The sequence below is a fragment of the Microtus pennsylvanicus genome, chromosome 11 (genome assembly GCF_037038515.1).
Source record: "Microtus pennsylvanicus isolate mMicPen1 chromosome 11, mMicPen1.hap1, whole genome shotgun sequence".
Taxonomy (NCBI): Eukaryota; Metazoa; Chordata; class Mammalia; order Rodentia; family Cricetidae; genus Microtus; species Microtus pennsylvanicus.
Genome location: NC_134589.1, coordinates 10,670,105 through 10,695,993, shown reverse-complemented (window position 1 = coordinate 10,695,993; position 25,889 = coordinate 10,670,105). Strand labels below are relative to the sequence as shown.

The 25,889-nt window shown below is 50.4% G+C and overlaps 1 protein-coding gene across 1 annotated transcript; it reads left to right on the top strand.

Moving 5' to 3' along the window:
* The first annotated feature begins 21,056 nt into the window (after positions 1–21,056).
* On the top strand, positions 21,057–24,231 carry LOC142831515 (alpha-N-acetylgalactosaminide alpha-2,6-sialyltransferase 1-like). Its single transcript, XM_075941717.1, has 8 exons — positions 21,057–21,374; positions 22,260–22,428; positions 22,520–22,691; positions 22,883–23,021; positions 23,267–23,370; positions 23,560–23,649; positions 23,733–23,832; positions 24,040–24,231. Exons 1-8 carry the CDS (start codon positions 21,057–21,059, stop codon positions 24,229–24,231), a joined length of 1,284 nt encoding a protein of 427 aa, XP_075797832.1.
* Positions 24,232–25,889: the final 1,658 nt, after the last annotated feature.

The following is a 25,889-nucleotide window of genomic DNA, read 5'->3' as shown; positions in this document are numbered from 1 at the left end:
CTTTTCAGTACCTGCCACTAGGGCCCGGGGACCCATTTGCGGTTATTTTTGTTGATTTTCCAGCCTTCCTGTGGGATCCAAGCGGCGAACTAGGCCTCGCTGAGGTGAGACTGAGTGAACAGAGACATCTACCACTCATTTCTCACGACCCCTCCCCCTTCTGACTCAAGAGCCCTGTCCTGGTGGACACACTGTGACAGACTTGAGCTCCAAGATTTGGCATAGACTTCTAAATGGGCTCTTGCAATTCGAAGCCGGATCCTCTATCGCCCCTGGGCTGCCTTTTACAAAATCTTTATAAATTGGGACTGCCCTATACAATCTGTCCTGAATGACTAATTTCTCTATTCACTAAGATCTGACCTCAGTATGACCTTGACAATGGGGCACGATGACCACCAGAGGGAACTCTCGACTTTTCCATCTCTGGGACCTCGAAAAGTTTTTCCGCCGTGGGGATAAATGGACAGAACTCTCATATGTCCATGGTTTCTGGACCCTGCGCTCTTGCCCCTCCCTCAGTAGCCAGTGTCTTATAGCACCAGTTTGGGTTGCCAGGATCACGGCGCCTCCAGATTCCTGACCATCTGGGAATTGGGACCCTGAAAGCTCCACCATGACATGCTGCCAGAGACACTGCCCCCCCTTACTTGAACCCTAACTACCCAACCCCCTCCTGTGGAACAACATTCTCCACTTTCCTCCCCCCTCCCCAGCCAAACCAGAGGTTCAAGGCCAACTTCTCCTCCTTACCCACCTTCTTCCCCTCCCCTTCCTCCTACCGCCTCTCCCTACCCCCCAGTGCCACAACTCACCTCTTGGACCTCTTCTACACACTGGCCTAACCCCTCCCAATCCTCCCCTGTCTCCTCTCACTCCAGATCTCACCATAACCCTGCCCTCTCCGGGAGGTAGTGGGAGCCGATAGCACTATTAAAGTCCACGTTCCTACCTCTCTTCCAGATCTCTCTCAGATAGAAAAGTCATTGGGTTCTTTCTCTGCTAATCCTTCTGTTTATATTAAGGAGTTTCACTATCTGTCCCAAGCCTACAATTTAACCTGGAATGATTGCTTTGTCATCCAGGCCTCCACTCTCATTCCTGAAGAGCGAGGCAAAATTCATGCAGCAGCTAGACAGCACACAGACCAGACACACCTAGTAGGCAATATGGTCCCTGTGGGGGAATTGGCTGTGCCAGCCACAGAACCATACTGGGATTATCAATCTGGCCAAAATGGCTGACAGAGGCGGGACATCATGGTCTGCTGCCTCCTTCAGGGTATGGAGATGGTCTCGGAAAAAGTAGTTAATTTTGACAAACTTCAAGAGATCACACAGCTAGCTGACAAAAACCTGGCCATTTTTAAAAACTGACTACAAGAGACCATGGTTCAGTATACTAGACTGGACGCAGCCTCCCCAGCAGGAGCCACGGCCCTGGCTGCCATTTCATTTCTCAGTCAGCACAAGATATCAGAAAAAAAGTTAAAAAAGGCTGAGGAGGGTCCCCAAACCCCTATACAGGAATTGGTGAAAATGCCCTTATGCCCTTTAAAGTTTTTAATGCCCCCCCCCCGAAGAAACAGCCGAGTCTTCCCAACAGACAAGGCAGCAGCAGGAGGTAACGCTCTAAGCCCAAGCCTTAGCAGCTGCCCTAAGGCCACCTGGACCCCCAGAAGGGGGACAAGGGAAGTCAACCACGAGGCTCTATCCCGCTGGAGCTCAGCCTAAGTCAGCCTTGCTGGGAGCCTGCTACAAATGTGGTCTAAATGGCCATTTGGCACAATATTGCCCTGGGCCTCTGCCACCTACGAGGCTATGCCCTATTCTCCAGCAGCCTGGGCCCTGGAAATCACAATGCCCCCGTACGGGCTCATCCTCTATGCCACACCACGGAGGTCCAGCCTCACCAACACAAGTGAGACTGTGCCAGCTTCTGAACTACTCGGCCTTGCAGAGGATTGACACAGCCCAGTCTTCGTGACTCCCACACCCCTCTCCGAGCCTAGGGTAATGCTACAGGTAGCGAGTAAGTCCATTACTTTTCTTTTGGGAGCTACCTACTCTGTTTTAACATCTCACTCGGGCCCTACGTTTCCCTCACCAATTTCAGTCATGGGGGAGACGGGACCCGTTCCTTCCCACTTAAGACTCTGACACTGCCTTGCATTCTTGCAGGGTGATTCTTTTCTCATTCATTCCCAAACTTTTCCATTACAGCCAAGCCTCTGTACCAGGCAGCCAGAGAGACCCCCATAGAGCCTCTCACCCACCCGGCCATCGTCCGCCGCCATTTCTCTCTACTGTGAGATGCCCTTCTAAGAGCCCCTGCTCTCGCTCCTCCAGACCCCACGAGACCTTACCACCTTTATACAGGTGAGAGGTCAGGAGTGGCCACTGGAGTTCTAACCCAACAGGTTGGGTCTTCGAATCAGGCTGTCACCTTTTTATCCAAACAGTTGGACCTCAGCATCTATAGATGGCAACCATGCCTAAGAGCCCTGGCAGCAGCAGCTGAACTCACTCGGGAGGCTCTCAAGATCACCCTGTCCAGGTCAATCATGGTATATTCCTCCCGCCACCTCTCAGATCATCTGAGACACTCCTCTCTTTCTCTCCCTCTCCCTCTCCCTCTCCCTCTCCCTCTCCCTCTCCCTCCCTCCCTCCCTCCCTCCCTCCCTCCCTCCCTCCCTCCCTCTCTCTCTCTCTCTCTCTCTCTCTCTCTGTCCCTCCCTCCCTCCATGAGTCCAGGTTTTACTGTTTCTAGAAAACCCCAAACTACTTTGGCCTCCAGTCCTGCCCTAACCGCCCCCCTCCGCAACTCTCCTTCCTATTCCCTCCCCCTCTGGTATCTCCTCTTACTCTTTCCCAGAGGATGTAGATGCCCTAAGCTCACCTTGGCAGGGTCTTCTAGACCAGCAACTTACAAATCCCCAACTTACCCTGTTTGTTGGTTTTGCAAAGTTGCCTTATAGACAAATCAGGAAACTGCCAGGCAGCATATGCAGTGGTCACTTCCACTGACACAGTCGAAGCGACTGCCTGCCAATGGGAACCTCCTCCCAAAATGCTGAATTAATTGCCTTGACTAGGGCACTCCAAATAGCTGAGGACCAACGGGCTCATATCTGTACTGACTCTAAATATGCCTTCTTAACAGCCCATACTCACTCTGCACTCTGGAAGGAAAGGGGCTTCCTTACTACCAAGGGCACCCCCATAGTTAACGAACCCCTTATAATAAGCCAACCTCAGCTCCCTGCAAAAGTAGCCATCACTCACTATCAGGAACACCAGTCCTCCAAGGACCCAGTGGCCAAGACTGACTCAGTGGCCCGGGGGCCTCCAACTCCTTTGATTCTATAGAACATAATCTTGTTCTTGACTCCCTCCTATCAGCCCTGTTACCAACCAGAAGAGAGGGATAAGCTCATAAAGGGGGAGAGGGGCACAGAAACAAAGGGTGGATGGTTCTACTTAAATAACCATCTCATCCTTCTTCAAGACCAGGCATTGTTGATCATTTCAGACATCCACCAGACCTTACACATAGGCCTCAAAGCTTTGTTCTGCTTCTTGGAGCCCCTCCTTGACCCCACCCATCTCCGAGATCATATTTCACAGGTTCACTCCTCCTGCCAGACAAGTGCCAAGGCCAATCCACAGGGGGCTCTCCATATAGATCAGTCTCTGTATCCACTTCATGGACACCAACCGAGCCAAGATTGGCAGGTCGATTTCACCCATATGCCTACTCATAAAAAACTCTGTTATCTCCTAACACTTGTGGACACCTTTACAGGGTGGATGGAAGCGTTTCCGGCCTCCAGGGAAACGGCAGATGTGGTGGCTCAGATACTCCTGGACCACATCATTTCTTGGCTTGGCATCCCACGGACCACCCAATGGACAATGGGCCAGCCTTTACTTCCAGGGTCATGGAGCTCGTGTCAGAGGCTCTCAACATCTCCTGGAAATAACACATCCACAATCCTCGGGAAAGGTGGAGAGGGCCAATGGGCTCATCAAATAACAACTAATCAAGCTCTCCATTGAACTCAGGTTATCTTGACCCTCCCTTCTCCCCAGTGCCCTTACTTGCCTCAGGGCCACCCCATGTTCCCCTATGGGCCTGAGTCCTTTTGAGCTGCTTTATGGCAGGCCCTTTCTCCTTAACCATCACATCCAGACTTAACTCCTCCAGTGGTGGGGTACCCACCCTACCTCTCCCTTCTGAGGTCCCTTTCTCCATTCACACGCTGACAGCTGTCTCCCTGCCCCCACACCAGTGGACCCTAGTGCCCCTGAACCTGCCCTGCTCTTCCCAGGGGACAGAGTACTCCTCAAACAGCTAACTCCTAGGTCTCTTGAACCTCAATGGACAGGACCTCACATGGTAATCCTCACCACCCCCTCTGCTGCCAAGCTCCTGGGACACCCATGCTGGTACCAGCTCTCCAGGCTCAAGTGGGCACCTACTCAAGACACTTGGTCTATCCAGCAGTTAGGACCTTCCACCCTCTGGTTTTCCAAGATGCTACAATGAAGGGCCTATCTGCTCCTCAGCCTGGCACACTTATCTTTTTTTTTTAATTAATTTATTTATTAAAGATTTCTGCCTCCTCCCCGCCACCACCTCCCACCTCCCTCCCCCTCCCCCGATCAAGTCCCCCTCCCTCATCAGCCCGAAGAGCAACCAGGGTTCCCCGACCCGTGGGAAGTCCAAGGGCCACCCACCTCCATCCAGGTCCAGCAAGGCGAGCATCCCAACCTCCCAGGCTCCCACAAAGCCAGTACCGCTATTGTTCCCAAGCCCCCAGCAGTCCCCACCGTCCACCATGCTCAGCAAGTCCGGCTCCATCCCACGCTCCCTCAGACCCAGGCCAGTTGGCCCCGGTGAGCTCCCGACAGAACATCCCCACGGTCTCAGTGCGTGGGTGCACCCCTCGCGGTCCTGAGCTCCCTGCTCGTGGCACACTTATCTTTGTCTGTACAAACAAGACGGTAATAACAATATTTTTTCTCCTAGCCACCTGCCTTCTTATCTCCCTCAAGGAACAGATGCCTGGCGTCTCCAGGATGGCAGTAAACAGGATGCCCCTCTAGCCACACCTCTCGCTGAGCTCACCAACTCCCAGCTCTGCCCTCGACGATATTGCCCCCATGCCTGCAGGAAGCAGACAGATTTGAGCTGATGCTCCTTTATCCAAAGAGAGTCTGATTTGGTCGGGGGCCTCATCCCAGCCCCCTGGCATCCATCTTTGAAAGGCTGGGCAAAAAACTCCATTCCAAGCTCCCTCCCCTGGGAGTTGCCTCAGTTCAAACTCCACCTCCAAGAATGCCCACCAAAGGGTGACCCCTCCCCAGGGAGGGTCAAGACACTCCCACAGGCTACTTAAACTGCCCCCCAGAGAATAAACACGTGGTCTCCCCTCTTCCTCTCTGGTGGTTGTGTTGGCTCTCCCCCCACCCTCCACCCCTGTGTTTTCCTGGGACCACCCGAGAGTGCAGGCGTCCAGTTAAACCTGGATATCTTCTAATTCGGTTTGATTTGGTCTGATTGGGATTATTTGCGTCGAAGAGGCTTGTTGGTAAGAAAATACCTAACATATCCAAAGGAAAAGATAGGCTGTTCAGAGAGGCCAGAGAGTCGGGTGTTACAGTGGTCAGAGAGGTACATGGCCAGAGAAGAAGCAAGAGTAAGGCTATACATCTCAGGTATGGGGTCGCAAGAGTTTGCATCAGATCTAAGAAACAGGATCTTATTGTTTTTACTTGATAGTTATTGAGCTCTACATTTTTCTCTGCTCCTCTCCCTGCCTCTCCTCTTCCCCTTCAATCCTCCCCCAAGGTCCCCATGCTCCCAATTTACTCAGGAGATCTTGTCTTTTTCTTCTTTCTACTTCCCATGAGATTAGATCTATGTAAGTCTCTCTTAGGGTCCTCATTGTTGTCTAAATTCTCTGGGATTGTGGTTTGTGGGCTGGCTTTCTTTGCTTTATGTTTAAAAACCACCTATGAGTGAGTACATCTGATAATTGTCTTTCCGTGTCTGGGTTACCTCACTCAAAATAATGTTTTCTAGTTCCACCCATTTTCCTGAAAAATTCAAGATGTCATTATTTTTTTCTGCTCTGTAGTACTCCATTGTGTAAATATACCACATTTTCCTTATCCATTGTTCAATCGAGGGGCATTCAGGTTGTTTCCAGGTTTTGGCTCTGACGAACAAAGCTTTTATGAACATAGTCGAGCACATGTCCTTGTGGGACGATTCAGCATCCTTTGGATATATACCCAAAAGTGGTATTACTGGGTCTTGAGGAAGGTTGTTTCCTAATTTTCTGAGAAATCGCCACACTGACATCCAAAGGGGCTGTACCAGCTTGCACTCCCACCAGCAATGCAGAAGTGTTCCCTTTACCTCACAACCTCTCCAGCATAAGTTGTCATCAGTGTTTTTAATCTTGGCCATTCTTACAGGTGTAAGATGGAATCTCGGAGTTGTTTTGATTTGCATTTCTCTGATGACTAAGGATGTTGGACATTTCCTTACGTGTCTTTCAGCCATTTTAGATTCCTCTGTTGAGAGTTCTCTGTTTAGGTCTGTACTCCATTTTTTAAAATTGGATTATGTGATCTTTTGTTGTCCATTTCTTGAGTTCTTTGTATATTTTGGAGATCAGCCCTCTGTCTGATGTGGGGTTAGTGAAGATCTTTTCCCATTCTGTAGGCTGTCATTTTGTCTTGTTGACCGTGCAGGATCTTACTTTTTAATTACAAATAGAAACTTTACCTGTCAAGGGCTTACCGCAGGACAAACTGGAACTTGTTCTTAACTGTCTTAGCTGAAAACAGAACCCTTAACCTGCAAGGTCTATTTTCCTGGTTTGGTCTTCCATTAACTTGTCAGGTATATCATTCCCATTTTAGTCTTATGCCACCAAGTAGCCCATACTGGCCAGTGAACCCAGAGATCTGGCAGTCTCTGACTCCCCATTGCTAGAAGTATAAACACGTACTATCATGCCCTGCTTTGTTTTCATTTTACATTATTATTATTATTATTATAGGTGGGCACTCGTGTCAGAGGACAACTTCATTGGGTTGCACCTTTCCATGGACTCTGGGGATCAAAGTCAGGCCATGAGGGCTGAACAGCAAGCACCTGCTGAACCATCTTTCCACACCTGACTCCCCACCACCACACACAACTTTTTTTTTCCTTTCATGAGGCTATTGAGGATTGAACTACTTAGGGTAAAGACCCTTGCAAAATAACCACTTTACCAACTGGGCCATCACCCCAGCCCCAAGAACAAGGACTTGACAACAAGCCTATTCAGAAAGAGACAGAAAGACAGAGAGACAGAAAGACAGAAAAAGACAGTGAGGCAGAGACAGATCACAAGAGTTCCCTGAAAGGGAGGGATGCCCCTGTTCTGGTGCCAAGAGTTGCAGTGGGATTTACATACATTAACTGTCTTACAAGCCCCAGCTCCCTAGGAGCCTGCTAGCATGCTCTTGTCTCTAGAAGGGTGGGTGAGGCATTCGCTGGCGCGTGATGTGGGTGAGGGCCAAGGGCTTTGGGGCAGAAACAGAAGCTTTGAGGTGTGAGCAATGAACCCAAGCCCTCAAACCTGTAGAACCGCACCTTCCAAGTGACCCTGGGCCTGCTGAATGCTTGTATAGCTCAACATCCTAGAAGCAAGAATCCACAATACTTCTATGTTTTCTGGAAATCCGACCAGAGAGTATGTCTGTGCACAAGTGTGCAGGAGCCCATGGAGGCCAGAAGGGGGCAGCAGATCCCCTGGAGCTGGAGCTGGAGTTACAGCCCGTTGTGAGTTGCCTTGTGGGTGCTGGGTTAAAACAGCTGTGTTCTCAACCACTGAGCCTTCTCCCCAGTCCTGGATGCTTCTCTGTGAAGCCTTCTATGGTCCTTGGATGCGAGCCAGTCTCAGAAACATTACTGGCTGGTGCTGCTCCAGTCACAGTTTCGGAGAAACTAAGGAAGTCGACCCTCGATTGTGGCCGTGTGTGGAACACCTGAGTGTGGATGAGCACCTGAGCGTGAACACTACCACTTCTCTCTCTTATGGATGAGGCTGGGAGAGGAAATGACCAGATAAAAGCAAGGCTGTTTGTGATAGATACATGGTCTCATATAATTCTCCAGAATTTGGCTTCAGAGACTAAAAAGGAAAAAAAAAACCACCTTGTTTGAACAGAAGGAGTTTCTCTTCCTTCAATCCATGCCAGCTTAAAGCATACTCCACCCTTCCTTTCCCTCCTCTGCTCTCTAAAGTGGCTAGATAGAAGGTGACAGACCAGCCCTCCCTGGCCCAAATACCTGCACACGGAGGCCACGTGACCTCTCTATCAGAGACTTGCTCTCCCACAGGCTTCTGGGATCCAGCCAGGCACCATGAAGATCTGGTGTGAGAGATTGCATCCTTGCGCTCAGGGGGTCCTGTTTTTGGCTGTGCTGACCTCTCTCTTCATTCTGCCTTCCTTCATCAAGGAGCCCAGCACAAAGCCTTCCAGGTAAGGAGCCAACCCTGTGAGTCCCAGAAAGACCAGCCAGTGAGGAGGCCTGGGGACCTCCGAGCTTCCTACAGGTCCACATGGTGTGTTAAGGTCCGGAAGGAAAGCCAGTGTCAGAACCTGGAAGAGATGGAAATGGAGGTGGCGGCGATGACCAAGGTGCCCTGGATACCAGGAGGGTTGTAGGAGAAGGCAGGCAGGAGCTGGAAACTCAGGGACTGCATCTGCAGATGGCACACACAGCACAAGACAGGTTGCCCCCAGGGCTGGTGAGTAACAGGGCAGCTGGGGAAGGACCTGCTCTCAACGCCTTCTCGTTGACCCATAGCAAAGACTTAGTCTGTGTATTTCCCGTGTCTCAGAGGCGTTCTCATCCTGAAAGGGAGGCAGTAGAGTTTAAGACCTCCTATTGGTGGGGTGAGGGGGACCTGTGAAATCTGTGCCCCAAGTGAAGAACTCCCATTGGTGGGGGTGAGGAGGAACCGTCAAGTCTGCACCCCAACTGAAGACTTCCCATTGGTAGTGGTGATGGGGGGAACCGTCAAACCTGCTCCCCAAGTGAAGACCTCCCGTTGGTGGGGGTGAGGAGGAACCATCATACCTGATCCCCAAGGGGGTCCTCCATAAGAACTTCTCGAACATTTAGCACGTCTCCCGAAGTGAGATCCTCTTGCCAGGCTCAGTAAAAAAACTCTTTTGGTTTTACTACTCAGCGCTTGCAAACAATGCGTTCATTCTCTCACAGAGACAGGGGGAAAGTACACACAAGTTGGGTTAGGGAGGTGGCTTGGTGGGTGGAGTGCTCGCCCAGCGTGAACAAAGCCCCTGTCTGATTCCCTGTATCAAACCAGGATGGTGGCACATCCTAGCACTCGGGAGGTCGAGGCAGGAGGATCGGGAGTTCAAGCTCAGCTACACAGCAAGTTCAAGGCCAGCCTGAGCTACAGGAGACCCGGTTAAAAAGAGAAAAGAAAGTACAGAGAAGTGATCAGGAAGCGAGGGTCTCCCCGACTCTATCACTGCTTAATGCCAGGGTGTGTCCAGTGCTCACAATATCTCAGTGACCCCTCTGCAATGTGTATGTGTGCAGGCTGTTCTACACCCTCCAGCTTCTCACTCCTCGGGGTGAGGACGACAGGCAGCGAAGGTGAGTCACTCCATAGTTCACTGCCCTGCCGGTCACAGAGCTGGGCTAAACCCAGGCATTTGTCCTCTGACCTGAGCTTGATCCCTGCAGGTGGTGTAGCTGAGGATGGTTTTGACCTTCTGATCCTCCTGCCTCTACGTCCCCAGTCCTGGGTTTACAGGTGTGAGCCACCATGTTGGCTTAGGAACACTTTTTACCTGGATGAGATTTGTCTCTCTCCTTCATGGCCATTGCATTGTGATTTGGGGGAAGGTTGGTTCAAGACTCCCTCCCCTGCAAAAAACGCAAAACATCTGCAAAACATCTTCTTCTAAGTCTCCTGAAAATGTCTCCATATTTTTGTTTACTTCAAGGGTTCATTTAGAAGATATTTATTTTTGCTTGTGGTATGAAGATGTGTTTATGTCTGTTGGTATTCTATATGAGACAATTGCTCTCTGTGTAACCCCGGTTGTCTAAGAATTTGCTATGCGGACCAGCCTGAGACTCACAAAGATTCACCTGCCTCTGTTTCCCAAGTTCCAGCATTAGAGGCCTGTGCAATTTGCCCAACCCTTTTGCTGATTTATTTGTTTTTGTCACTTGACCACTCAGTTCTCAAGTGTGTATTTTGTCAATGACAATAGCTGTCACGATGTCAAAGATCATCCCTAGAAGAACGTGGGAAGGGGAGGGGGTAGAGGATTCCAAGGCTGCTAGCGAGAAGCGTCTGGTAGGAGTGGGCTGCAGGAGAATCCCTCCAGCCCCGTACCCAGCCAACACCACCAGCTCCCGAGTTCACAGGTATGGTAAATAGGCCGGTGAACATTTCTGGTCTAGAGACTTCTGAAGGCTGAATCTCAGTGCAGTTGTTCATTGTGTGGCACACTGAGGAGACAACAGAACCACTCTATCCTGCCCTGGGTCTCCATGGCCCAGGCAGCTGTGGAGCAGGAGCTCAGCACTTCCTGTGTCAGGGGTCTAAGAGTGGAACCCCCACTCCCAGAAAGGTGTCCATGGACAATGATGTTGCTGGGAGCTGTGGGAGACGGGAGCCTGGAAAAGACCCTCCGAGGGGTCCCCCGAGCAGAGGGGCTTTCCCCAGGGAAACCTCAGCTACTGACTGTTGAGCCCATGTCAGAGAGAGCTGGGCAGCCACCAAGCTGACTGCACCTCAGGACAAGCAGGGACAGCTCTTCCCAAACCAGGTTGTGGAGTATAAAACACAAAGAGGCTCTGAAAAGGAGAAAGGGCTGAGGGAGGGGTATGGCTCCATGGTAGAGCAGTTGCCCAGCATCTCTGAGGTCCTGGGTTTGATTCTCAGCCCTGAAAACAGGAGGAAGGGAGGGGATAGATAGCAATAGACAGACAAACAGACAGATAGATCTAACACAGACAAACACACAGTGTCTCACTATATAACCCAAGATAGCCTCAAACTCATTGATCCTCCTGCCTCAGCCTCCCAAGTGCTGCGATTATAGGCATGTACTACCACTCAAAACTAGAATGAGCCGGGCAGTGGTGGTTCATGGCTTTAAACCCAACACTAGGGAGGCAGAGGCAGGCAGATCTCGGTGAGTTTGTGACGAGTCTGGTCTACAAAGAGAGTCCCAGGACAGCCAGGGTTGTTATGTGGAGAAACCCTATTTCAAAAAACAAACGAATTCAACTAGAATAAGTCTTAAAATCCCCTGAAGTGACTGTAACATGAAGCATGTTCAATAAACTGTATGTAACCAAGTCCCAAATGATTGACAGAGGGAACAGTTGCCATGGAGAGAGGTCTCTGGAAGAGAGAGAGTCTAGAAGGTCTCTGTTAAAGGCTTCAAAGACAGTGTACAATTTGGTTGAGTGACCAGCAAATGGTCTCCAGCAAATGGTCTTTAGGTAAGGAAGAGTCTACCGAGAATGGGGCTAACCTAGAATAATCTACAGAGGCTGGGGCTAACCTAGAATAATCTACAGAGGCTGGGGCTAACCTAGAATAATCTACAGAGGCTGGGCTAACCTAGAATAATCTACAGAGGCTGGGGCTAACCTAGAATAATCTACAGAGGCTGGGGCTAACCTAGAATAATCTACAGAGACTGGGGCTAACCTAGAATAATCTACAGAGGCTAGGGCTAGCCTAAAATAATCTACAGAGACTAGGGCTAACCTAGAATAATCTACAGAGACTGGGGCTAACCTAGAATAATCTACAGAGACTGGGGCTAGCCTAGAATAATCTACAGAGGCTAGGGCTAGCCTAAAATAATCTACAGAGAAAGGGGCTTACCTAGAACAACCCATCAGCCTTACTGAATGGGGAAGTAGCACCCCTGACATGAAGGGCTTGCCTGGAAAGCAGGGGATCCCTAGAGAAGGGTGGGGCCAGAGGACAGTGGCAAAGGGGCCTCAGAGCAGAAAGGCTGCCTCACGAGAGCAGAAGTTTGGACCCATCCCAGTGTGATGATGAAGGGCAGAGGGATTGCCTAGGTAGTTAATTGTCAGGAATGCAAGGAGGCTTTAGTCACTGAAGCCCAGGGAGGATCCCAGAAGAAAGAAGTGAATTTCAAGAGATATTTTGAAAGAGTGGTGGGAAGAAGGTGGGGGTGCAAAAGTGACCCCAAGTCTTACAGCTTGGAGGAGCCACAGTGTTGCAGGGGCCGACAGATGGAAGCAGCAAAATCAGTAAAAGACAGCTAGCAATAGGCCAGCGCTGGGGAACATGGAGCACTGGGGGGGGGGCAACATGCCTATGACCCCCAGCACTGGGGAGGGGGGGCGCTGCAGCTGGAGGATCCTGAGTTGGAGGCCAGCCATCACCAAACACAACCCTGTATCTAAAAAGAAAAAGAAAAATTGAAGGGACTAGGGAGAACAGTCAGTGAAGTGTTTGCTACGGGAGTGTGAACTTGTGGGTTTGATTCCCAGAACTCATGTAAACTCCAGGCGTGGTGGTGGCCACTGAGTCCCAGTGCCATGGGCATGGAGACTGGTGGACCCCTGGGGGTCGACAGCCAGCCAGCCAAGCCTGCTTAGCAAGCTCCCAGCCAGAGACTCTGTCTCAAAGAGCAAAGTAGAAGGTTTCTAAGGAAGACACTGGAGGCTGACCTCAGGTATCCACGTCCACGCACGTACATGTGTACATTCACCGACACACACAAAAGTAACTTAATGAAGTTCACAATGGTGACAGAGAGCTGTGGAAACTTTCTTTACCTTGCTTTATGGGGGTCATTGCGAAGACGGTAACGCCCTCACTTATGACACTTGGATTCAGACCTGGAGCTGCTCTATCAACTGCGCCCCAGGAGCCTTCTGTGTGTGTCTTTGATCTTTACAACTCTACCAGATTGTTGTTTGCACATCTTTTCAAAGAAGATTAATCTATCCGTAAAAGTCAAGGATCGTCCCACCCATCCTGGAGACCGTAAAACATAAGGGATTTTGGCCCTGGGTGCCATTCTTACCCTGCCCCTTTCTGGTGAGCTCTCTAGAGATAGAAAGTTTCATAGAAGCGAGTAAGACACGAACCTGGAATGTGAAATATTCGTGTGGTGTTGCTATTAGTACTGAAGTCACGCTGGACGGTTGTTACAGAGGAAAGTGGGAGAGTTCCAGCAAGTGTGGGGAGTGGCAGAGCATCGTGGAGAGAACAGTGTTTGTGTGGTTCCCAGAGGCCCCCTCAGCAAGTGGGGACATTACAACCCAAGGATGTGACAAAGTCAGAGTCCACTCGGGAACGAGAGACTAACAAGAGACTGAGTGAACCTGAGCCCAAGACCTATGGGACTTTTTAGATGTTTTGTGTTTGAGTGTAGACATATGCATGGGGCTGCAGAGATGGCTCAGTGGTTAAGAGCGCCGGCTGCTCTTCCATAGAGGACCCAGGTTCGATTCCCAGCACCCACATGGTGGCTCACAACCACCTGTAATACCATGGGCTTCTAGAGCAATGCCCTCCCCTGGCTTTCTTTGACACCAGACACACACATGGTGTACATACATGCAGGAAAAACACCCGTGCACATAAAATAATAAAATTAAAAACAAAAGAAACATAACTATTTTCCTAAAGAATTATTTTTATTATTTTTAACTGCATGTATGTTTGTGTGTCTCTGTGTGCACACGAGTGAAGGTGCCCACAGAGGAATGGGATCCCCTGGAACCAAAGTTATAGGTGCTTGTGAGCCACCCAACATAGTTGTTGGGAAACTCAAACTTGGGTCCTCTTGAAGAGCAGTATGTGCCCTGAACTCCTGTGCGATTTATCTAGCCAAGAAATAGGCATATTTTCTCTAATCCTCTGATTTCAGGGCCTGGACCCCTAATCCAGGAAGCTGCAGAATTCAATCCCCGAGGGCCTCACTTCTCAGCACCATCCCAGACTCCAGGAACAGGCAGCCGATTTTAATAATTTATGTATCTTTATTTTATGTGCATTGGTGTTTTGCTTACATGTATGTCTGTGTGAGGGTGTCAGATCCTCTGGAACTGGAGTTACAGATGGTTGTGAGCTGCCATGTAGGCACTGGGAATTGAACCCAGGTCCTCTGGAAAAGTAGTCAGTGCTCTTAACCACTGAGCCATCTCTCCAATCTCAACAGGCAGGCAATTTTTGAGCCACTGGTTGGGCTGCTGTGGAGACCACCACTGTCCCTGTTCCATCGCCTTTTCAGACCCACCTAGCTTAGGTGGGAGATCCTCTGACACTCTGTGGTCCTGTCTTCATTGGGTCAGCATGTAGTCATTACCCTTTGGGGTCTTCTTAGGCCCATGGAGCCTACCTGTAATCTCAGCATAGTGGAGGCTGGGGATCCCCAGAGGAAGCAAACTAGAAGCTGTGTTCGTAAGGATAGGTTGAAGTGAGGAACCGCCTTGACATATGTGGTGGAGAGCCACTGCGGAAGATACCCTATGTCAACCTCTGACCTCCACATACATACACACGCATGCATATCTGCACACACATGTGCAGGTACCGCAAAGAAAAGACAAGTTCATGAATTGAATGCCTTTTGTTTCTTGCCTCATAAAGTCCTTGTGGGAGGTGTGTTATGAGGCACTAAAAAACATGTCGTGTAGGGATTAAGTGTGCTGTGGTGCTCGTGTGGGGGGTCAGAGGTCAACTGGTAACTCAGGTTGTCAGGCTCGGTGGGAAGTGCTTTTGCCAGCTTGCCACCCCGAGTTTGTAGTTAAAGGTGGAATGGCTTCAATATATTGTATGTTTGTTTTAAATCGGATCTGAACACAGCCCAGGATGACCTGGAGCTCATTATGTAGCCCAGGCTAGCCTAGAACTCCTCATCATCCTGATTTAGCTTCCCACGCGCTAAGGCCTGGGATGGCCAAGGTGTTAAGTTGCTGAAGAAAGGGGCTTCAGATGGTTGTGACTTCCCTGGTCAGGGCCGGGTTGAAGCAGGCATGGCAGAGTTTACCAGGCTTGGGAGGGCTTTCTCTGCTTAGTGTGCACCACTGTCTGCTTACAAAGAGTTTTCTCAGTTTCAAGATCAACCAGTTAAACAAGCTGAAAATAGCTTCGGGTACAAGACAATGTGGCTGGAGTTAGGGTCAGCGCCTGGGTGCCGGCAGCCCTAATAAGCCACCACTGCCTGTTTTCAATAGATTAATTAAAAAAATAAGTAATAATAAACTGGGCGTAGTGGCGCACGCCTTTAATTCCAGCACTTAGGAGGCAGAGGCAGGTGGATCTGTGAGTTTGAGGCCAGCCTGGTCTACAGAGTGAGTTCCAGGACAGCTAGAGCAACGCAGTGAGACCTGATCAAAAAACAAACAACGAACTGAAACAAAACAAAAAAAGTAATAGTGAAAAGCAGGGAAAGATTCATTCAGTGTGGCCACCTTGGGACAGGAGGCAAAGATCTGCTGATTCCCAAGTCCATCTTCACGGCAAGGTGTGGGTGCAGAGACCGGAGGGGGTAGCAGATGTTTTCCTCAATCTTTCCTTACTTGATTGTTTGAGATGGGGTCTCTGCTGAACCTAGAGCTTGCCAGCTGGGTTCTACCGGATGGAGCCCGTGAGCATTTTCTCTCCAAGGCCAGCCAGTGTGTGTGTCCCAAGGCCCTTGGTTAAGCAATGAGGGCACCTGTGCTACCTGGAGTCCTCTGGTCTCTGCCCCTGAGGACAAGCTCTGCGGAGGTGCTGAGACTTGAACCTGGATCTTCATGCTTAAACAGCAAGCATGTTCCTAACTGAGCCATCTCCCCTGCTCTGATAAATTTATTTTGGAATTCAATATCTTGTATCTTTACTCCCATGTAGATCAGAATTACGTAACTAAATTGGTTTTTGCCTGGGGATTGTCTACAAGCCCTTTGCTCTGTCCCTCTGAGTTAGAGACGTTGTAGAAAAATGCTCTCCTCAAGCCCACCCGGCCCATGTACCAGGTCAGGCCCCTGGAGTCTGAACCTACTGAGCCACCAGCATCTGAAGACTTCTCAAACCCTCATTGAACTCTGTACATGAGAATAATGGAACACCTATGTACATATCCACATAGACACACCTAGTCATTACAGGTAGACTTAATTCTAGAGAATTTAGTGAAACTAGATTACATAATTTTGTCTCTACCTAGGTCATTGCTTCGACTTCCTGTAAAACTTAAACAAGTCATCAAGTAACCGGAGCATCTACAGACAGAACGTTCCCCAGAGTCACTGAGCCACCCTTGCCTTGAGACAGATCCCAAAGAGGGGTTCTTTTTCTCTCCATTCAGCCGTCCATGCTGTGCGCTGGTAGCTGCTTCATGCAGCAGGTCCACTGCCTTCAGCTAGGGACATAGCTCAGCTGGTAGGGTGCTTGTTCCTCAGCACTGCACAAACTGGTCATAGTGAGGCATTCCTGGAACCCCAGCATCTGGGAGTTGGAGACAGGAGGATCACAAGTTCAAAGTCATCCTATCCTTGGCGACACAGTGATTTTGAGGCCAGCCTGGGACATGTGACAACTGTCTTAATGTTTTAAAAATACACATGTATATGTAAACATATACACATGTATGTATCTGTATCTTATGCATGCTAGAGAGTTTTCTCAGTTCAGAGTACCAGAGGGCTGAAGATGACTCATGGTTAAGAGCCCTGGCTGCTCTTTCAAGGCTCTGAGTTCAATTCCCAGCACCCACATGGAGGCTCACAACCACCTATAATGGGATCTGATGCCCTCTTCTAGCGTGCAGACATACATGAAGACGGAGCACTCATACCTAAAAAAAAAAAATACATAAATAAATACAAAATTAAAAAGAGTGATTACTGGTCTTGCAGAGGATCTGGGTGTAACTTTTAGCACTAGCATCGAGCTCTGTGGGCACCTGAATTCTCATGCACACACCCACTCGCAGACATAACATCGTTTCAAAACAAAAATAGCTGGGTGGTGATGGGGCACACCTTTAATTCTAGCACTCACGAGGCAGGCAAATCTATAAGGCAAAGGTCGGTCTACAGAGCAAGTTCCAGGTTGGCCAGAGCTACCTTACATAGAGAAACCCTGTCTCGAAATAAACAAACTTAAAATACATACAGAGAAATGCATTTTCTGTATCAGGCCAATGTGGTGTGTGTGTGTGTGTGTGTGTGTGTGTGTGTGTGTGTATTCCAATGAAGAAGGCCCCTGGTTCCCTGGTTAAGAGTCAAGGACTCCACTCCTCCCCAGCATATGCTTAGAAACCTTAAATTAGGTCTTTATTCAGTTTCAAGGTCAGAACAGACAGTGCCCTTTCTGGAAGATTAGAACAGGTCTCTATTTTGTTTTTGTTTTTGTTTTTCCTAGTTTAGGAAGGCAAGAGATACGATGTAACCAAAAAGTTGGCCCCGCTGAGCAAGGCGGAACAGCGAGGCAAGGTTAGCAGAGGTTCTCTCCCACTTGACCGGCTGCATTTCTTCGGCCTGGCAGGATCCTCCTTGTCTTCACCCCTAACAGCAACCATCTCCCACTGTCCAGCCCAACGACGCCCGACTTTATTCAAATCTGCAGCCTGTGTATGTGTATCAGCATACCCTGCACAGAACAGACATTTCATGAACAGCCATTGAGTGACACCTTTCTCATGTCCTCTGTGACAATACCACGACAATGTCTCTTCTATCTAAGAGACTGGAGCTTTCTCCGGAGCTCCCAGCCAGAGTTAATCGTCCCCCCTGAGATCACATAAGACTGGCTATTCTCCTGTGTGCTCAGCCAGAGTTAATCTTCCCCCCTGAGATCACATGAGACAGGCTATTCTACTGTGTGCTCAGCCTGCTCAACCTGCCTTTTATGTTACAATATAACAAGTGTGAAACAGTATAACAAGCTTGTTTGCCTTGATTTTCCCATGACACCAACTTTTACAACCTGAACTACCGTATAGCTATAACCCTAAATTGAAATTATGTACTCCTTGGTGTTCCTGACTCAGAGAACAATGTTTGCATATCATTTCCTGAAGGCAATAAAAATAAAGGGTGAAAGCAATCTTATGAAATGTTGGGCACAACATTTGGATATTGCTTGATAAACAATGGTACTTGTAATACCGGAAGTTGGGTCTGTTGGAGCCAATGACTTAATCCCTTGTAAAACTCTGTTGAAGATTTCTGTAGAGTATACCATTCCTTCCCATTGGGATGCTTTCTGTGCCATTCAGGAAAGACAGAGCAAAGCCCTTTGTACATATGCAGTCACTCGCTGACAGACTCAGAACTAGGGACAGACTCCCAATACCGCCTTCAGGCAGGCACAGATTCAGGCTTGAGAAACAAATCACCATAGGACAGAAGACAAAGGAGAGTGAAGTAGAGAACCCAAGTCTTGGTTAAATTCCACCAAGAAGGGCGTTGGCTTCTTCCCTTGGTGGGACACCAGTGCATTACTGATCACTTAGAGTATATTATTCATGCCTTCAAACTGACCACTCCTCTGTGCGTAGTTCACATCCATTTCCTTGCTGGACTTAGTGGCACAGCCTATAATCCCAGCCCTTGAGAGATGGAGGCAGGAGAAAGAGGAATTGAAGGTACATAGTGAGCCAGAAGCCAGCCTGGGTTGCAGGGCTCCCTGTCTTGAATAAAACAAAACAACACAGGTGTGAGAGGAAGTGACTAATACTTGTTAAATATACATCTTTATTTTTATTACAGTTATTTATGTTATATATATATATGTATGTATATATTTGGTTTTTCGAGACAGAGTTTCTCTGCACACCCCTGGCTGTCCTGGAATTCACCCTGCTAGCCTTGAACTCACAAAGATCTCCCTGCCTCTGCCTCCCAAGTACTGGGAATAAAGGCGCGCGACACATCGTCCAGCTGTTTTAAATTCTTTATGTGTATGACGGTTTTGCCTACGTGTATGTAAGCACGCCATATGCATGCCTGGTGCCTGTGGAAGTCAGAAGGTGTTGGATGCCCCGAAACTATTACAGGTGGTTGTATGCCACCACGTGGGTGCTGGAACTGAATCCAAATTCTCTGTGAGAGTAGCTCATGCTCTTAACTGCTGAGCTGGCTAGCTAGCTTTTATTTATCTATTTTGAGACAGGACTTTTCTACATAGCCTTGTATACCCGGGGACTCACTGTGTAGACCAGACTAGCCTGGAACTCACAGGGATCCACCTGCATCAGCCTCCCGAGTGCTGGGATTAAAGTTGTGCACCGCCACCCTTGGTCATTTTACTTCTTTATTTTGGGAGAAGGGCACACAGATATGCCAGCTGTGGGAGGTCGGAGGACAGCTTGAGGGAGTTGGTGGGTCCTGGAGATCCAGCTCAGATCACCAGTCTTGCCAGCCCTGTGCATGCAGTTTGCACCGGTGCCCTGCATTGGTGGACAGCGGCAGGGGGCTTTGCCCCGATGGCAGAGGCAGCGGTCTCATACAGATGAGATGAGCCAGGAATCAGACAGGTTAGGAATCCTCCGATCACATGAGCAGGGGAGGGGAGGAGCTCAGGCTTTCAGATCTGTGGGTCGGTCCATTTCATGCTCCTTTCTTTTTTCTTCACACCGCCTCAGTAAGTCTCTCACAAACAGAGGAGAAAAAGAACGGTAGGAGCAGACAGGGCTTGAGAGACATCTATCCAAGATGAACAGGAGGCCTCGATGGGAGGGGCAAATGAACAGGAACTGAGACCGTGGGATTGCACCTGGATCATGGCCAGACTAGTTAGAGAAGGACTCCTTCCCCATACACCCAGGAATTCCCTCCAAACTCTGGATAACACATTTACCTAGACGTCTAGTCAGGGAAACACGAAACAGGTAGGTACTCACGGGCTCTGTGATACAGGCTGCATAACGGAAGGATGCTGTCTTAGTCACTATTCCATTGCTGTGAAGAGACACCATGACCAAGGCAACTTATAGAAGAAAACATTTAACTGGAGCAGGCTTACAGCTGCAGAGGCTTAGTCCATCGTCATCATGGCAGGGAGTGTGGCGACAGGCAGACAGACGGGTGTGGGGCTGAGAGCTTTACATTCTGATCTGTAGGCAGAGAGAGAGAAACACTGGGCCTGGCCTGTGCTTTTGAAACTTCAAAGCCCACCTGTAGCACAGGTAGTAAAAGCCCAGAGATAGACAATGGGGTTTAACCTGAAGATCTAACTTAGTTGGCAGAGCTTGAGATTCTTAATCTCAGGGCCATGGGTTGGGACCCCATGTTGGGTGCCACCCACTCCCAGTGGCACACCTCCTTCAACAAGGCCATACCTCCTAATCTTTCCCAAACAGTTCCACCAACTGGGACCCAAGCATCCAAACAAGCCTGCGAGGCCATTCTCATTCAAACCATCACAGACGACTTTCAACAGACTTACATGAGAGTTGAAAAACAAGGGCTAGGGAGATGGCTCACATGCTCACAGAAGCATGAGGCCCTGAGTTTTAATCCTAGCACCCACAGGCCTGCAAACCATGAGGAATCCTGGGGTTTGGTTAGCCCGCCAATCCAGCTGAGTCAGAGGGTATCAGTTTCACTGAGAAACTCTGTCTAAAAAGCTAAGGAGGAGAGTAATAAAGGAAGCCAGCGCTGGTTACAGGCACATGCACGGCTGTCCTCACTGCACGCTTTTGTTTTATTAACATGGAGGCTGAGGAGACAAACTCAGGCGCTCACGCTCGTACAGTAAGCCCTCTTCCTCACTGAGCCGTCTCCCTGCCTGCTAGTGATGTTTCTGGTCTGTTTGTATAACATCCAACCTTCATCAAGAGTTGTCTGTGTCCAGGTATCAGTTTAAAGAGAAGAACAAGGAAGAAAAGTCTCAGGAGATGCTTCAAAAGGCCGCACTCCACAGACTCAGCATAGAGCTGCCGCTGAGACCTCGAGACAAGGAGATGACCTCTGTCAGGACAGGAGCTCTGGGCCTGAAGAATCAGGGCGGAATGGCAGCCACAGTAGAGGGGGAGAAGAAGAGGAAAGATCAGGGCAAGGAAGAGCCTGCGGCAAAGACTCCTGTTCCAGAAAGTGGGAACAAAATATTGGCAACTACAGGAGCAGTGTTGACAGAGCAGAGGAAGAGGCCAAGGGCCACAGCAGCTGTTCCAGCCAAAAAGAAGGTGGCCCAGGTCAACCCATCCCCGGCCTCTTTCCCACGCCCCACCACCAAAAGAAGTCAAAGGCTGAAAGCCTCTGACTTCAAGTCTGAGCCTCGGTGGGATTTTGAGGAAGAATACAGTTTGGATGTAGGGGGCCTGCAGACGGTGAGTTGGGACCTCCTCATTTCCTCAACCTCCACACCCCACCCCATCCCAACCAGCCCCTTCCTCTAGGCTCAGCTGTCAGTTTTACCTTGGCCCACCCTGAGCTCGGCCCAGCACTGCTATTGGCCCAGCACTGCTGTTGGGTCATTCCTCCTTCCTATGACAGCCAATCAGAGAGGAGAAGGCAGTTCCATACAAGGTCTGGACCACTCAGCAGGGTGTGGGTGAAAAGGGTATGTTTGCCTTGGAAGCATTGAAGAAGGCCTGGGGGCAGATCAGCAGTCTGTGGGGACAGAGTGTGGCCAGTTCTGGCCTGTGGGACAAGAATCCTTATTCTATAATCGTGGGACTAATGGACAAGAAGACAGCCCTGTGCCCAGCTGTTGTCCCCCCACCCCCAGGAACATGGCCATTTTTGGAAAGCTGACTCCAGAATCTTTACTCTCCTCCAGGCTCAAGAAAAACTGTGGGCGATCAACCCCATGTCACCTCACTAACCATTCTCCCCTCTTCCCAGGAGGGAAATATGGAAAACCTGTTTGTGGATACACTCAGAACAGGGTATTGTCCCAACAGTACAGTGGGCATACCATGTGTGTCCTCAGACTTGCCAAGATGTAGCTGGCTAGGGACTGAGCGGGCCTATTTTCCGGGGCCAAGGTGGGCCCAGACTTGGAGAGTTAGACAGCCAGATGTGGGGTTCAGAGTGAGAGAGGAAGGATGGGCAGGACTGTAATGCCCAGTCCAGCCTCTGGCTGATGGTACCCAGTCCAGCCTCTGGCTGATGGTGCCCAGCCCAGCCTCTGGCTGATGGTGCCCAGTCCAGCCTCTGGCTGATGAATTTTCTGTGCCCCTCCCTTGCCTGACACATCCTCCCGCACATAGACATGCCCAGACTCTCTGAAGATCAGGGCCTCCAAGTCACCGTGGCTAAAGAATATCTTTCTGCCCAACCTCACTCTCTTCCTGGACGGTGCCCACTTCACCCAGAGCGAGTGGGACCGTCTAGAGCACTTTGCACCACCCTTTGGCTTCATGGAGCTCAATCAGTCCTGTGAGTCCTCACTTCAGGGCAGAGGGTGGCCGGCTCCTGTCTGGGGTCTGCTTCATTCCGGGACTCTGAATGGAGCCCTGCTGTCTTCCAGTGGTCCAGAAGGTGGTGACCCGCTTCCCTCCGGTACCCCAGCAGCAGCTGCTCCTGGCCAGCCCCCCCTCGGGGAGCTCCAGGTGTATCACCTGTGCCGTGGTGGGCAACGGGGGCATCCTGAACGATTCTCACGTGGGCCAGGAGATAGACAGCCATGACTATGTGTTCCGGTATGTTCTCCACCTCCAGCCTCGTGCCTGTCGACATGGACTATTATGGGAAAGCAGACAAGTGTCCCAATGCTTTTATTTAGAAAATGGAGTGTGTTTCCAGCTCCTGCCTCTCTGCCCCATCCTCTCTCACACACCTCCACAATTTTCTCCCCTCCATCCCTGCCATCCACTTTGGTCTTTCCATATAGACTGAGTGGAGCCGTTATTAAAGGCTATGAACAGGATGTGGGGACCCGGACGTCCTTCTACGGCTTCACTGCCTTCTCCGTGGTCCAGTCAATCCTCATACTGGGCAGTCGGGGTTTCCAGCATGTGCCTCTGGGAAAGGTGAGAGGAGAGGAATGGGTGTGGCCACACAGCCTCCTGACGAGGGACTGACAGAGAGATGAATACCTTGTGTGTGGATGGAGTCTGGGTCGTCCTACGCTCTGCTCATATGAGGGCAAGAGCAGTGGGATCAGTCACTCAGGCCATGGCACAGCCAGGGGACAGTCTAGAACCGAGTGGGGCCACCCCTAGCCCACGGTCCCCAAGACGGTACTGCTGAACCACTTGCTGTCCTTGGTCTTCAGGATGTCAGGTACCTACACTTCCTGGAGGGCACTCGGGACTACGAGTGGCTAGAAGCGATGTTTTTGAACCAGACCATGGCAAAAACCAAACTTCACTGGTTCAGGTACCTCTTCCCTTCCTGACCCAAAGCCCAGGCCAGACTGAGAAGTCAGTGGCTGACTTCAAAAGACTTAGACAGGTGGGACTGTCTCTGTGCCACCTGGAGATGGGATAGCGGTCATGCCATGACCCTGTCCTGGCCCCAACAGGCTGGGTAAGAGAACAGGTCCTGAGTGATCCTTCCCTGATACAGGCACAGGCCCCAGGAAGCTTTCCAGGACGCCTTGGACATGGACAGATACCTATTGCTGCACCCAGACTTTATCCGTTACATGAAGAACAGGTGAGGGCTGAAAGCCCACGGAGGGGCTGTGCCCTCTCATCCTCGCTGTCTCCTGACAGTGGGGATATGTGTATTTTGAGCAGGTTTCTGAGGTCAAAGACCCTAAACACTGCCCACTGGAGAATATACCGCCCCACCACTGGTGCCCTCTTACTGCTGACAGCCCTTCATCTCTGTGACAAGGTGAGGCTGTGGAGCTCAGCTCAGGGGGTGGCTGACAACCTCCAATGGGAATGGGGAGTGGGATGAGCATGCATGTGTCCCTGGCGAACCTGCATGCAGACCCCTGGGGACAGAACCAGGACAAAGGAGAAAGGGTCAGACTTCCCATGAGGGAAGCCCCTGGACACAGCCAGAGCGGTCCCAGTTCCTCCCCCATTCTCTATGCAGGTGAGTGCCTATGGCTTCATCACCCAGGGCCACGAGCGCTTCTCTGACCACTACTATGATAAGTCATGGAAACGGCTGATCTTTTACATAAACCATGACTTCAACTTAGAGAAAACAGTATGGAAGCGGCTGCACGATGAAGGCATCATCCGGCTCTACCAGCGTCCAGAGCACCCGGAAGAGAAGAACTGAGCAGCTCGGCTTCAGGAGTCTCCTAGATCATGCACAGCATAGGGTGTCAGGGTTCCTCAGATGTCCCCACCCATCTCCCAGGACTCAAGCAGGCTCCAAGCCCTTGGAGAGTCCCAAGGAACTGCTGTGAGGAGCCCGAGGGTTGGGAGTCCTCTGGGAAGTCATTACTAGCTCAAAGCACACACATAGACACCAACAGTTCATTTCAGGTTAGCTTACTATTCAAACTCTGTCTTCAGGACTCTGAGACCTAAAACGACACTAAAACAAAAAAACACCTCAGCAACAGCAAAACCTACTTTTAGACATAATGCCCTGTAGGGTACCAAAGAGCCTGGGAGTTGCTTTGATAGTGCAGTAGCGATTCCTGCCGACAGGGGGAGGCAGTGGAGTGCTAGAGCGCTCATTGCCTCCCCTTGTGGAGGGAAGAGGAGTCACATGACAAGTGCGAATGGGGGGGGGGGATTTGGGATGGATAGAGCCCCATGGCCTGCTTTGGAGTAATTTCTCTGGGCAGCGCTTCTGCAGGGCGGAGCCCAGGGCTCCAAAGTACAACCGGGTGCCGGGCTGGGCAGGACGAAGTGGCCTAGGGCAATGCAAGCGGCGAGGGCTGCCCGAGATGCAGCTGGGCAGCACAGGCAGCATTGCCCCGAGGTGGCCTCCAAGGAGGATGCCTGAAGGGTGCATCTGCCCGGGGTCGCCCCTTTCCCTGTGTCCTGTTCTGAACAGCTCTCCGACCAGCAGGTGGTGTTGGGAGAGGGTGCTGCGGCGACCACCCCCGCCACTTCTCAGGTCTGCAGAGCGACAGTTGCTGCTTCTGCTGCCCTGTCACCACAGCTCTGCGGGGGTGGTGTCCACATTCACTGAAGAGCAGAGAAGACTACACAGGTGCAGGAAAGTCCTTTGCCCAAGTTTGTCCCAAGTCCAAGTCGGCCCCAGGTCAACTCAGCCTAGCTTCGGCTCATTTAGTGGCTTCACTCTGCCTACATACAGTTAACCCCTCTGGAGGAGCAGAGAGGATTGGGGTGCAAGCTTGCCCAGCAGGCACAACGTCTAGGTCCCAATCCAACACCGGAAGGAAACGAAGTTGGAGTAGTAATAATAATAACCAGGGCTACAGAGAAAGCTCAGCGGTTAAGAGCACACGCTGCTCTTCCCCAGGACCTGACTTTGGATCCCAGCACCCAGTTAGGCAGCCACAGCTGCCCAGAACTCCAGCCCCACGGGATCCGCAGCCTCCTTCTGTGTTTTGTGGCACCTGCACTCAAGTGTACATTCCCACACAAGGACACACGTGGACACACAATTAAAAAGATAAACCTTGGGGGGCTGGAGAGATGGCTCGGAGGTTAAGAGCACTTGACTACTCTTCCAGAGGTCCTGAGTTCAATTCCCAGCAACCACATGGTGGCTCACAACCATCTGTAATGGGATCAGATTCCTTCTTCTGGTGTATACACAAAGAACATGAATAAATAAATTTAAAAAAAAGATAAACCTTGGGGGGCTGGAGAGATTGCTGGGAGGTTTAGAGGACTGGCTGCTCTTCCAGAGATCCTGAGTTCAATTCCCAGAAACCACATGAGGTTCATAGCTATCTACAATGAGATCTGGTGTCCTCTTCTGGTGTGCAGGTATACATGCAGGCAGAGCACTGT